Source organism: Canis aureus, chromosome 12 (genome assembly GCF_053574225.1).
Source record: "Canis aureus isolate CA01 chromosome 12, VMU_Caureus_v.1.0, whole genome shotgun sequence".
NCBI lineage: Eukaryota > Metazoa > Chordata > Mammalia > Carnivora > Canidae > Canis > Canis aureus.
The window spans coordinates 30,958,052-30,971,451 of NC_135622.1; the positions used below are offsets into that span (position 1 = coordinate 30,958,052).

At 36.8% G+C, this 13,400-nt stretch overlaps 1 protein-coding gene across 5 annotated transcripts in view; it reads right to left on the reverse strand.

The window, feature by feature from the left end:
- Positions 1-13,400, reverse strand: part of EML4 (EMAP like 4) — a 160,161-nt gene that overhangs the window by 29,286 nt on the left and 117,475 nt on the right. For all 5 annotated transcript variants that reach the window (XM_077843478.1, XM_077843477.1, XM_077843475.1 and 2 more), the window contains 4 exons: positions 5,678-5,829; positions 4,052-4,177; positions 3,835-3,966; positions 3,064-3,131 (listed from right to left, as the gene is read on the reverse strand). In XM_077843478.1, the coding sequence (XP_077699604.1) occupies positions 3,064-3,131; positions 3,835-3,966; positions 4,052-4,177; positions 5,678-5,829 (478 nt within the window). The remainder of the gene's footprint in view (positions 1-3,063; positions 3,132-3,834; positions 3,967-4,051; positions 4,178-5,677; positions 5,830-13,400) is intronic.

The window sequence follows — 13,400 nt, forward strand, 5'->3', positions numbered from 1 at the left end:
GGAAGAACTATGTCCATTTAGGACTACACATTTTTTTCCCCTTAGAAATGTTTAACAGGAATACATTATTTTATTTTATTTTTTTAAAGATTTTATTTATTTATTCATGAGAGACGGGGGTGGGGGGGGAGGGGGAGAGAGAGAGAGAGAGAGACGCAGAGGGAGAAGCAGACTCCATGCAGGGAGCCTGATGTGGGATTCGATCCCAGGACTCCAGGATTACTACCTGGGTGGAAGGCAGGTGCCAAACCGCTAAGCCACCCAGGGATCCCCGGAATACATTATTTTAAGTGACAGTTTTATTTATTACTGTGATAATTAACCCACACTTGTGCTTACTACTACTTTGTGTGTGTGTGTGTGCTTACTTTTAATTCCAAGAAGTTAATTTCTAGATTTGGAAATGAAAGGATCTTTAAACATTTTGCTAGTCACCTTTTTTGGATACTGCACAATTTGGACACTCATGTGCTGTATTATATTAAAAAAAATTCCTTGTCCAAAGTGAGACTTTTTTTCAGGCTGAGGGATTAGTGATAATAATCTTAATGGCTTCACTGAGGAATTTTCAGTTTTAGATTCAACAACCAGGTATTCAGAGACCTATATAAAAAATAAAAATAAATGGAAGTTCTCCAAGAATCAACAGAATCTACCAGATGCGAAACCAAAGACAGGAATAATGGTTAACTATATCTCCATGGACAGAACGTGGATAACTATATCTCCCCTAGGTTCTAAATAATGTCCACTTTTTATTTAGTTATCACATCACTCTAATTAAAAAAAAAAAAAAAAAAAAAGGAAACCCCTTGTAAAAATTTTAGTTATTTCAGAGAGAAAGTCTATGCATAAACAGGGAGAGGGAGAAGCAGGCTCCTTGCCAAGCAGGGAGCCTGATGTGGGGCTGGATGCTAGGACACTGGCTGGGAACATGACTTGAGCCTAAGGCAGATGCTTACCTGTGAGCCAGTCACTCACAACTCCAAGAAGAAACTGGCTTTAGTTTAAGTCATGTAAATTAAGTGAGTGACTTTTCATTTTCAGCTTATTCATGACTATGCAGCTACATAAATCTTAGAGAGTAACTTCAGTGAATTTATATCAGATCAGTTTCTCCTTAAAAATTAAGGCTCTACAGAGTGTACACACACGCGCGCACACACACACACGGCTCCATTCATCAAATGAAGCAGTGTGTTTTAATGATTCAAATCCCTCTAGTCCTTGCACTTCATTCAGTGTTTAATTCCTTCGTATATATAGTAAATGTTTCTAAAGTACGTCAAAACCAGTGATTTAACCTTCAAAGGGAAACTTTCCTTATATTTCTAAGTAATACACCAGCACCGTAAGCACATGTCAAAGAATATTCATGGAGTAGTGGAAAGCAATCAGCTTTGGAACCATACAGAATCTGAGTTCAAATCCTAGTTCAATCACAAATGAAAAAAGCTCTATGGGTCTTGGTTTTCTGTCTGTGCATTGGAGATAAATGAATATTTTGTCGCACTCTTGTGAAAATTTAAACATATAAAAATAATTTGGTACTAGGTCTTCACTTCAGCATTTGTGATATTTGTTTTGGGCCCAAAAATCAGAACTCTGTAGTTTTCTCGAAATGAGTTTAGTACTACAGTTCAGTTTGTTTTTAATGTGCTTAACACTTTTTTGTAAAATAGAAAATAGTTTCCTTCAAATCCTACAAAGTGACCTGCCATACACTTGTCTAAGGTGAAGTAATAATCTAATACCAACATGCATTTTGGAGAAATCTGAGATAGTAAAACCATCTATGTTCGCAAGTGTTCACCATTCACTCTCCCTCCTTATCAGCCTAATCTAAAATACAATTCTTTCAGAATCAAATAGCATCTCTTAAAACAAAACAGAAACAAATAGCATCTCTAATTACATATTCGTGTTTCAAAGTTTATCACCAGAGACCTGTTTTTCCATGATTCTTTTTAAAAGTAGGTTCCATGACCAGTATGGAGTCCAACACAGGGCTTGAACTCTCGACCCTGAGATCAAGACCTGACCTGAGATCAGAGTCAGATGCTTAACTGACTGAGCCCCCAGGCACCCCTCCATGATTCTAGATTTTGTAGTGCTGTATAGGAGAAGGAATCTGAATGTTTTGACCTTCTAGAGGTATTAATTTGTATCCAACAATCAAAGGGAAAAACTTGCTTTAAAAAAAATCCAAATAACTAAATTTAGAATTAAATGAACTGGCTGATTTGAAATATCTGTTATATAAACTAAAATGTTTATATATAAGTGTGTTCACAATAGTTTTACCTCATTAGAAATCAGCATTCCACATTTTCTAGGGTTTAACTTTTGAAAACGTACTTCATATTTTTCTTCTGCCTCTTTAATAGAGAAATTAAGTTATTTAATTTACTTAAGGTACTATATAAGGTCTGTAAAGACAAGTAATTAATAACAATTTCAGGAAATATACCTTTATAATCTATCTGTGTAACATCAAAAAAGGATGACAAACCTACAGAACAATTTATAAAAGCTCAAGTAGGTTATTTCAGTTTCAGTTCCTTTCCCTAAAAGAAAATGAGGATAGAAATTTTCTGACACCACAGAAAATTCTACAAAGGAGGGTCAAGTTGGCTGACTTATCACCCTCTGAAGGAACCTATCCTGACCACTCTATTTTTTCCAACTGCAATCCCTCCCAATCCCTCCTGCTCAATGGCCCACCCCCATGGCTTTTAACATTTTCTAAACTTAGTTATACTGTTTATTTTTTATCCTGACTCCAACCACACACTAAAAGGTGGCTCCAAAAGGACGGGGCTTTTTGTTTTGCACTCTGATGTAGCCTGAATGCCCACAATAGTGTCTAACAAATAGTAGGAGCTCAAGAAATAATTACTAAATGACTGAATGAGGATACACAACAGATAAGAAAAACAAGCATATTCGTGTGCCACTTAAAAAAGATTAATTCTCCAGATCAGATTGAGAACATTCCTGAATAATGATTAAACATCCCACCACTTCAGATTACTCAGCTCACATTTCCCTTCAAGACCCTACCTGCCTGAGTGCGTTCCTATGGCCACCACTGTGCCACTTGGATGAAAATCTGCACAGTGTCCTGGTTCCTAGAAGAGAGACAGACAGCTGTTGGGGAGTACATGAGAAAGTCTCCCTAGATCTATGGGAATAGTGGCAAAAACATCTGAAAATAATTGGTTTTATATAAACATGGAATTCTGATCAATTTTATTGTAGCCAATGAAAAATACCACATGGATATGAGAGGAAAAAGAATTCCAGAGCAGGAAGGGGTATGTTGGCAAAGTGGTGAGGGAAAAGGACGGCCAACTTGTGGCTAGGCAGTGGGAGGGTAAGGATAATCACAACAAACATGTATACAGTTCTTTAGTCTGCAAAGAACGTATATACACCTTTGGGTAGAAAAGGTGGATGTCTGGGTTGGGTAGGGAGAAAATATAGTAAGAGATCAAATCCAAAAGAAGACAGGAGAATCCGTTAGTGAGCAGCAACACCGCCAGAGGCACAAACATTTCTGTTACAATTTAATGTTCCATAAATATGTCAAATCTTCTTTATTTTTTTCTATTGAAACTGACAGAAAAACTGAGCTTTTGCCCTAATTTGCTTCTTGAGAGTGGGATCATGTTACAATTTGTGACTAAACATTCTTCCCTACCTCATCCCCTTTACTGAACTGTATAAATACACTTGGTTTTAACCAATGCTGTTCTTTCTCCTTTGCTGCTCCCAACTGCCAGTTTAGGGAGTTTCTGTGGGGAGATTATAATCACATTTTGCTTTACTCACATCTACAAGCCTGGTCCATTCTAGCCTGTGATCCACTGAGTTCCACATGCACACCTGTCTGTCCTGAGCACATGTCAAGAGCAAATCTTTGAAGGGATGTGTGGCAAGACCCCAAAGCTCATCTGTATGACCCTGAAAATGAAATATATCCATTGTTATAAGAAACAGAGGGTATCATCAAAAATATAGAGTTAATGGTTAAAATCACACATCTTACCTGTACTTCTATTTGGAAGCCATCATTAAATGTTCCCCGTAAAATGAAGTTTCGTGATGTGCCTACTAAAAACTGATCTGTCTTTCCTTCTGCTACAGCTCTGATTGTCCCATACTGATCAGGAACCTAAAAAATAAATTTATAAAGTCACCATACACATAACAACATGTATTAATTACTACCTGAAGACTGCATTTTTAGCTGTAAGCAATTATGGGGTAATAAATGACAGAATTTCAAATCTAAAAGTCACATGGTAATATTATACTAATAAGTTTATTTGTTCAGACAATTACATTGTATAACACAAGTTATAATGCATTATATCAACATTCTGTGCTTTAGTCAATTTAAAATTTGTTTTATATGTCTTCAAGAGCTAAGCATTAGAAGTAGGGGAAAAAGGAAAAAGTTCTATTAGACCACATGAAAAATGTGGTCTGGTTTTGTTATTCACCAGTTATTTTAGGTACATCATTTTGTGTAAGACAATTTTATCTATAATATGGGGAAATAATATATACCCTACCTATTCCTGATTATTATAAGGATGAAAATGTAAGAGTAACACATGTGAAATTTGTTAACTAAAAAGCAACATATTGCAAAGTGTTATAACTGTTCTTCATAGGACTCCTTGGGAGATCAAGCTCACTTAATGCACTGCATGGTATACTCGAAGTGAATGGTGTATTAATAAGATAATAAACCCAAGCAATAGCCCTGAAAGAATGCAACTCTTTAGAGAGGAGGACCCAAAGGGACTCCTAAAAGCACAAATAATTGAATTCTGACAGTAATCCAAACTAATGTTAGAAATGGCAAAAGGAGGAATAAATCAGAAGGTGTAGCTTTTTATAGGATATGAATTATCTGTGGAAAAAAAAAAGTAGTAAAGGAAGTGGCATTTCCACTATAAACTTAATTGTGATAAAGTGACTCTTCTGACTTCCTTGTCTTTTTGGAAATAAAACCCAAGAGCAGTACTATTGGGATCCTTCTTTTTAGAAAAAATGTTATCCAGAAAACATACTATGTGTTGAAAACACAGAGAATAAATTCAAAATTTAAGTCACAAAAAAAAATAGAAGCAATACTAAACTCTCTGAAATTTGCCCTTGCTTTGAGAATCACTGACTTACAGAATACTATACTTAACCATTTCACGTCTGGAGACAATTCAATTGGCAAACTTTCCCTGAGCACATAAAACTTGTCATATTGTGGATACACTTGGTGCATAACATAGAGCAGACACATACATAGATAATTAGTGATTATTATTAAGTCCTCGGTTTAAAACATTATTTTTAATTTTAAAATCAAACTGGCTATTTTTTACACCTTAGAGTTGGATACTGTATCTGGTGAATTTTTGTTGAATTTTAAGTATGCAAGATTATATTTTTGGATCACTAAAAAGTAATCTCAGAAATAAAAACTTAGTCTCCCCAGTATACATATATATTTTTACTTTTTCAAATTTTGTCAAATGAATGGTCCTTTTTTCGAAATGATAAAAACATGCACCACTTTCCCAGGAAAGTGTGTTAACTTCATGTGAAATGAAAGGTAAGCATTTAGAGGACTTAAGATTTTAAAATCTTCATGTTGTTTCATTCTTACCTCTATTTCTCTTTCAGGATTCAAATCATGATCCCACAGAATTATTTTTCTGTCTTTCCCTCCTCCAGTTAGTAACATTCCATTTCTCATCTGACAAAGTGTGAACACACTGCCATCATGAGCTTTGATTTGTTTGCTGATCTGATAAACACCTAATAAGATGAAAGAAAAATAAAAACACTAGTGATATTTTCCATCAGACTTTAGTGTCTTTTTGGAAGAAAACTTTATAGAGTCAATAATCAAAAGTTCCTCCTTCTGCATTCAAGTCAATATTTAGTTACTCTGAAAACATTTCAAAATATTTCTTACAAAAAGAGGGATCCCTGGGTGGCGCAGCGGTTTGGCGCCTGCCTTTGGCCCAGGGCGCGATCCTGGAGACCCGGGATCGAATCCCACGTCGGGCTCCCGGTGCATGGAGCCTGCTTCTCCTTCTGCCTATGTCTCTGCCTCTCTCTCTCTGTGTGACTATCATAAATAAATAAAAATTAAAAAAAAATATTTCTTACAAAAAGAGAAGCTGAAGTAGTGATAATTCCACAGACAACAGAGGATATGAGCTTCAGAACTTACTATTTCTTATAATCATCCTATATGGTAGGTAGGGTAGGTATTACTCTTCTGATTGATTGATTTAAAAGATTTTACTTATTTATTCATGAGACACAGAAAGAGAGAGGCAGAGACCTAGGCAGAGGGAGAAGCAGGCTCCATGCAGGGAGCCTGATGTGGAACTTGATCCTGGAACTCCAGGATCATGTCCTGACCTGAAGGCAGACGCTCAACTGCTGAGCCACCCAGGTGTCCCTACTCTTCTGATTTTAGAGGTGAGGACACAGAGGTATTTAAGTGGCTTAGCCAATACCACATAGTTAGTGACAAAGCTGTGATGAGGATTCACATCTTCACTCAATGTTCCTTTAAACTTCCCCCAAAGTCTTCATTTCCTGCTGAGGTAACAGCTATGATATTTAATATTTATTTATTTATTTATTTATTTGATATTTAATATTTAATATCCATTGCTGACACGGAGGTCTTCTGCTCTGCCAACAATTGCCCCCTTTACTTGCGAAGAAATGGAGGACTAGGAAAGGTATTGAGGTGGAAGTAGGCACTGGTAGCCTGAAGCAGTGGTTTTTGATCAACTAGAGAAGTATTTTAAAAACTGGTCTGGCTGTACCAATGCGATGGTTGAATGATAGCCCAGCTTTCTTATATGCCCATAGCACTTTATAAGTATCCAGGAGGGACAAGACAGGTCCATAAAAAAATATTTTCAATAAAGTCCACGTGAAGATTAAAAAAATTAAAAACCAACAAAAATTATTTATATACATACAATTGGCCCCTGAATAACAGAAGGGTTACCTAACCCTTGTGTAGTCAAAAATCTGTATATAGCTTTTGACTCCCCAAACTTAACTACTAACAGCCTACTGTTGACAGGAAGCCTTACTGATAATATCAATAGTTGATTAACACATATTTTGTATGTTGTATTATATACTTACTGTATCCTTCCAATAAAGCTAGAAAAAATATTAAGAAAAATTTAAGAGGGGCACCCTGGGTAGCTCAGTTGGTTAAGCTTCTGCCTTCAGCTCGGGTCATGATCTTAGAGTCCTTGGGATCGAGCCCAACATTGGGCTCCCTGTTCAGTGGGGAGTTCGCTTCTCCCTCTAACCCCTCCCCCTGCCCTTTTGCTCTCTCTCAAATAAATAAAATCTTTAAAAAAGAATGCATTTACAGTATTGTAAAAAATGTGTATATGAGTTGATCCATGCAATTCAAACCCACCTTGTTCAAGGGTCAACTATGTATGTGTGTATATTTTATATAATCAGACCCTCTTTTTTATTTTTTAAGTAGGCTCCATGCCCAATGTAGGGCTCAGACTCACAATCCCAAGATCAAGAGTGACATGCTCCACTGACAGCACCAGCCAGGCACCTGTCAGATCCTCTTTCTTCAGGGCGAGGATAAGATTTAAGTACTCAAACTATAACCACTTCATTTCCTGAGAACTTTTTCTCTGGTATTTATGATACTGTAACTCAAAGAACTTCTTTATCTGGCTAGTGAGCCTGACATAGCAAGAGTAAAAGCTCTTTGGAAGATACCTGGTAGAATTAATTAGGTTAAAAATGGGAAGGTACTGCTTTGTTTCAATATGGCCAAAGTCAATGAATAGATCTTAAATCACTTGCAAAAGTGAAAAAAAATTACAAGCTTAAAAATTATTCACTGGGAGAAATGGGTGAAGATGGTTAAAAGGCAGACTTCTAGTTATAAGATAAGTAAGATAAATAAGTTCTTGGTATTTATTTTAAATTTTTAAGATTTTATTTATTTCAGAGTACCAGAGAAGAAGGGAAGGTGAGAGCGAGAAGCAGACTCCCCTGAGCAGGGTATCCGACACGGGGTCAATCCTGGGACTCTAGGATCATGACCTTAGCATAAGGCAGATGCTTAATTGAGCCACCCAGGTGCCCCCATTAAGTTCTTGGAATTTACACATAACATGGTGATTACAGTTAACAATACTGTATTATACATCTGAAAGTTAAGCTAGGAGTAGACCTTAAAATTTCTCCTCAAAAGAGAAAAATCTGTAACTGTGAGGTGATGGATATAAACAAAACGTACTGTGGTAGTCTTTTTGCAATATAAACATATATCAAACCAAATCAAATCATTATGCTATATACTTTAAATGTATACCAAGTTATATGCCAATTATATCTCAATAAAACTGAAAAAATTCATTTTCTAGACTGTCCATCAGCTGGATGGATAAACAAAATATGGTATGTTCATAATATGTAATAATATTATTCAGCCATAAAAAGGAATAAGGTACTGATACATTCCTGAAAACATTAAGGTTCCAATAAAAGAAGCCAGTCACAAAGTACCATATATTGTATAATTCAATTTATGTGAAATGTCCAAAACCATAGAGACCCAAAGTAGACAACTAGTTACTAGAGGCCAACGGGAGGGAGAAATGGGAAATGACTGCATTATAATGGGCCCAACGTTTGTTTTTGGGGTGATGAAATGTTTGGAAATTAGATAGTGGTGATGGGTGTAAAACTTCGTGAATGTACTAAAAATCACTTAATTGTACATTTTGAAAGGGTAAATTATATGGTATGTGAACTACATCTCAATAAAGCTGTTACTGAGACTGTTCACTTTTAGCTGCCACTTTATTTAAAAATTAAATAGTCCTAAAATTTGTAGGACTTTGGTATTCTTGAAAAAAGAATGCAACAGCTAACTCTAAAAATTACTCAGTGTGAGGGAGCTAGTGATACAGGTATTTAATAAGTGGGTATATTTGGCAGGGAGATAGGAAAGGGCTTGCCTGATTTGGAGTAGAGCTTGCTCGAATCAGCAGAGCTGGGAGCAGAACTCCAACAAACCTGTTATTCATATCAACTGCTCAGCTTACGTCAACTTTCATCACCTAAAAATACTTTGAACACCACTACAATTGTGTCTGGTAAGATAGCCAGACAATGATCTATCATGGCTCAGATGTGACCAAGAGAGAAAGACATGGGAAAGATGTAATTTTTTTTTTTTTTAAAGTAGGTTCCATACCCAGCATGGAGCCCAGTATAGGGCTTGAACTCATGATCCTGAAGATCAAGACATAAACTGAGATCAAGAGTTGGACGCTTAACTGACTGAGCACCCAGTCACCCTGAAGTGTGACATTTTAAAGAGTACTGTTGGCTTTGTTTGGGCATTTAAAAAAAAGGGGGGGGGGGGCTTGCTTTCTTATGAATAGTCAAATTAACAAGTAGTATGAAAGTATTATGGTACCATGCAAGAAATTACAAAAAGCAGAGATGTGGATTTCATGGATCTCCATCAAAATGTAGAACAATGCAATACAGTTTTTCTATTTTAAATTCAGTCTTCATACTTCCATGTGACAAAAAACTCATTAAACACTTCAGATCTTCCTAGAATGATGGAATGTTAGAAAACAGAAAATAAACTTGAGGAACAACTACTTCATTAAGAATAAAAATACAAAAGAGAGAGAGAGAGAATAAAAATACCTAGGTAGTATCAGCTCCATGAGATTTCCACTCTCCACCTCCTCCCCCTTAAGAGCTATTTCCTGAGGAAGACCTAATATTAATTGAGATAAAATTTCTGTGCTTCAAATTTAAACACATTACCAAAGTTCCCTTTAGATAGTATTTACCAATAAAACAGATTATCGATCAAAAAATTCTTTTCATGGGCCTGTATTTTTGATCTTCCAATTTAGGCCAAAAATACCTACCAAGAAAAGTAATTATCCTTTAATTTGAAAACCTATTATACCTCCAGGTGTAATTACAGCCAAGTCTATCCAAGGTTAATCGCAAAACCCTTTTCATTTTTAACAGAAAGTTTCCTTAAAAAGCAGTTTACCTTGACTGCCAAATAAGGATAGTTTGGAGGGTTTTCTGTGCCTGTTTATGGAATTGAGTGTCAGAGAGATTTTGAAATTTATGTTATACTATTAGCAACTGGTCAAATGTGCCTATGTTGATTGGAGAGCAGGTAAAATGGTGTTTCTTAGTTTCTTTTTTTTTTAAGATTTTATTTATTTATGAGAGAGAAAGAGAGAGAGGCAGAGACACAGAGGAAGAAGCAGGCTCCATGCAGGGAGCCCGACATGGGACTCGATTCCAGGTCTCCAGGATCACGCTCTGGGCCGAAGGCGGCGCTAAACCGCTGAGCCACCCAGGCTGCCCTGTTTCTTAGTTTCTTAAAGGAATTTGGAAAATATTTAAGAATAATGGAAATATAATGATCTTGTAACATTCCCCCCTCCCCCTACTGAAAACTTAAGAATTATTTCATGAAAGAAAATTTTGAACTTTCTCATGTATGTAGGAAATAGCAAATATCTTGTACTCACACGAGAAACAGAAAATACTGAAACAATCTAAGTGTTGTCTGGCAGATGAACTGATAAAATGTGGTATATGCACACATACACAATGGAATAAAAAAAGAGGAAATCCTTCCATTTGTAACAACATGGATGAACCTTGAGGTATTATGCTAAGTGAAATAAGTCAGACACAGGAAGGCAAATGCTGTGTGATCTCACAAGTAAAATTTTTTAAAAATGAACTAATAGAAACAATAGACTGGTGATTGTCAGAAGTGGTGGTGGCGGAAACAGGTGACAATGATTAAAAGGTACAAACATCCAGTTATAAGATAAATAAGTTCTGTGGATATAATGTACAGCATGGTGACTACAATTAACAATACTATATATTGTACATCTGAAAGATCCTGAGTGTAAATCTTAAGGATCCGTGGTAATCATTTTGCATATATACAAATATCAAATCATGATATTGTATATTTTTTATGTTGTACACTTTATGCAATGTTATATGTCAATTATAGCTCAATAAAACTAGAAAAAAACAGAAAATACTAATTACTTTGAAGATTCATGTTAATTAAGTTAAGGAAAAATATTTTGGATGCAAGAAGAAAAAATACAAGAGAGCTTATGAAGCATAAAATATAGTTCTGGTCTCTTTTCATATCTACCAGATTACTTCTGCCATACAAAAATATCCCTTTATTAGACGTTATCATTTATCACGGTATATTCAGATCTTGGTTGCAAAGAATGCCAGCCACGGATGCAGAAATATCATACTAGGGAATATGCAAAATGGATCAATCTACTGACATTTTGGCAAGAATTTAAAAATGGAGGGGCAGGGATCCCTGGGTGGCACAGAGGTCTGGCGCCTGCCTTTGGCCCAGGGCGCGATCCTGGAGACCCGGGATCGAATCCCACGTTGGGCTCCTGGTACATGGAGCCTGCTTCTCCCTCTGCCTGTGTCTCTGCCTCTCTCTCTCTCTCTGTGTGACTATCATAAATTAAAAAAAAAAAAAAAAAATGGAGGGGCAGCCCAGGTGGCTCAGCGGTTTAGTGGCGCCTTCAGCCCAGGGCGTGATCCTGGAGACCCGGGATCGAGTCCCACGTCAGGCTCCCTGCATGGAGCCTGCTTCTCCCTTTGCCTGTGTCTCTGCCTCTCTCTGTCTCTCATGAATAGATAAAATCTTAAAAAAAAAATTAAAAATGGAAACTTTGACTTTTTTAAGCTTCTACATTTATTTCACTGCACTCATCAAACCCTTCCTAGCCATACTTACAGCACTAAAACCCTCAAATGAAAAGGAAGAAACAAAATTCTCAGTGAGCTTGCCCATAACAGGATCAATTATATGGCACAGTACAACACAGTCCACTTCCGGTTGCACTGCAGTTTATGAAAATTAGATTTCTTATTTCCTGTATGTTCATATGCAGATTTTCTTTGCACAAAGGCTAAGCCCCAAGTTTTTCAGACAAAAACCAAAATAAAAACCTCTCCCTGGTTTGCCACCTCAGCACACATTAAGGCTAATGAAGGGTACATTTATACCCAAATTCTGCTTAGTGTTGGAGGATGACATGTCAACAATTTTGATAGACAATGCTGTTCCCTTGCATTTCTAACACTGAACAAACGAGCCCAGGAAAAAGAAAACAGAGATGAATGGGAAAGGATTTTTGGGGGGGAAGGGGGGGATTTTTAAGAACCCTCAATCCACTGCCATTCCTTCTCATGACTTTGAACCCAAAACTGGACAAAAGAAGCTAAAGAATGCATGGCCAGTGACTGAGATCAGGATCACTGGTAATACAATTTAAGGGTTAATTTCTATTCAACTTACCCACCAAAGAAATTCAGCTGAATGGATAGGGGAACACACTACTATAGCATCTCAAAAAGTATATAGTATAAAAATCTGCACAATTGTAAGAAATCTACAACACTTTCCATGAAAACAGTGCTTTCATCAGTACCACTTAAATTTTATTCCTACACTAACACCCAAAGATGATTAAAGTCATTTCTTTAACGATTAACAAATAATTCTCAAGCAGCTAGTACCAAATGCCAGACATTGTGTTCGTCCTAGGAAAGTCTATTAGGAAAGACAGACGTAAACTAGGGTTTTTGTTCTGAGCAGAGAAATAAGGATTCTTTTACTCCTAAGTTATTTGTGGTGATTTCCACGGTCTGATGCAGATTCCAGAGAGACAAAGGGAAGCTGTTTGTGTGTTTAGGGTGAGGTGGATGAGTAAGAGAAACAGCGTGTACTGCTCTGTCATTCCCTAGGGGAAATGTCTCAGAAAGCCCAGGTTGCTTTCCTGTCAACCTCCACCTCTTTTCTTGTGTATTCTCAGAGTCTGATTGGTCTAGCTAGTTTTCTTTCTGCTGCTACCACTTGTTGCTGCTAATAAAGAATCTCCCTGTTCCCAGCCTACTGATTTTAGAAGAAGATCTCTAATTTTCTCTCATAACCTTCTACTTTGAAGGAAGCATGGTACTCTGGACATTTTTTTTCAGCTTTACTTAAGCAGTAAAAAAAAAAAAAAAATGAGGTTTTAAAAGGCTATTTTCAGTGCTGTTCCTCTAATTTTCTCATCTACCATAGAAAAGGGCAAAATATATTTGTGCGTTTGGGTATAAATGGGACTTAGGAATATATCTGTATTGGGGCACCTGGGTGGCTCACTTAAGCGTCTGCCTTTGGCTCAGGTCATGATGGTGGGGAGCAATGCCACATGCTCTGCTCAGTAGGGAGCCTGCTTCTCTCTCTCCTTCTGCTGTTCCCCCCACCCCCA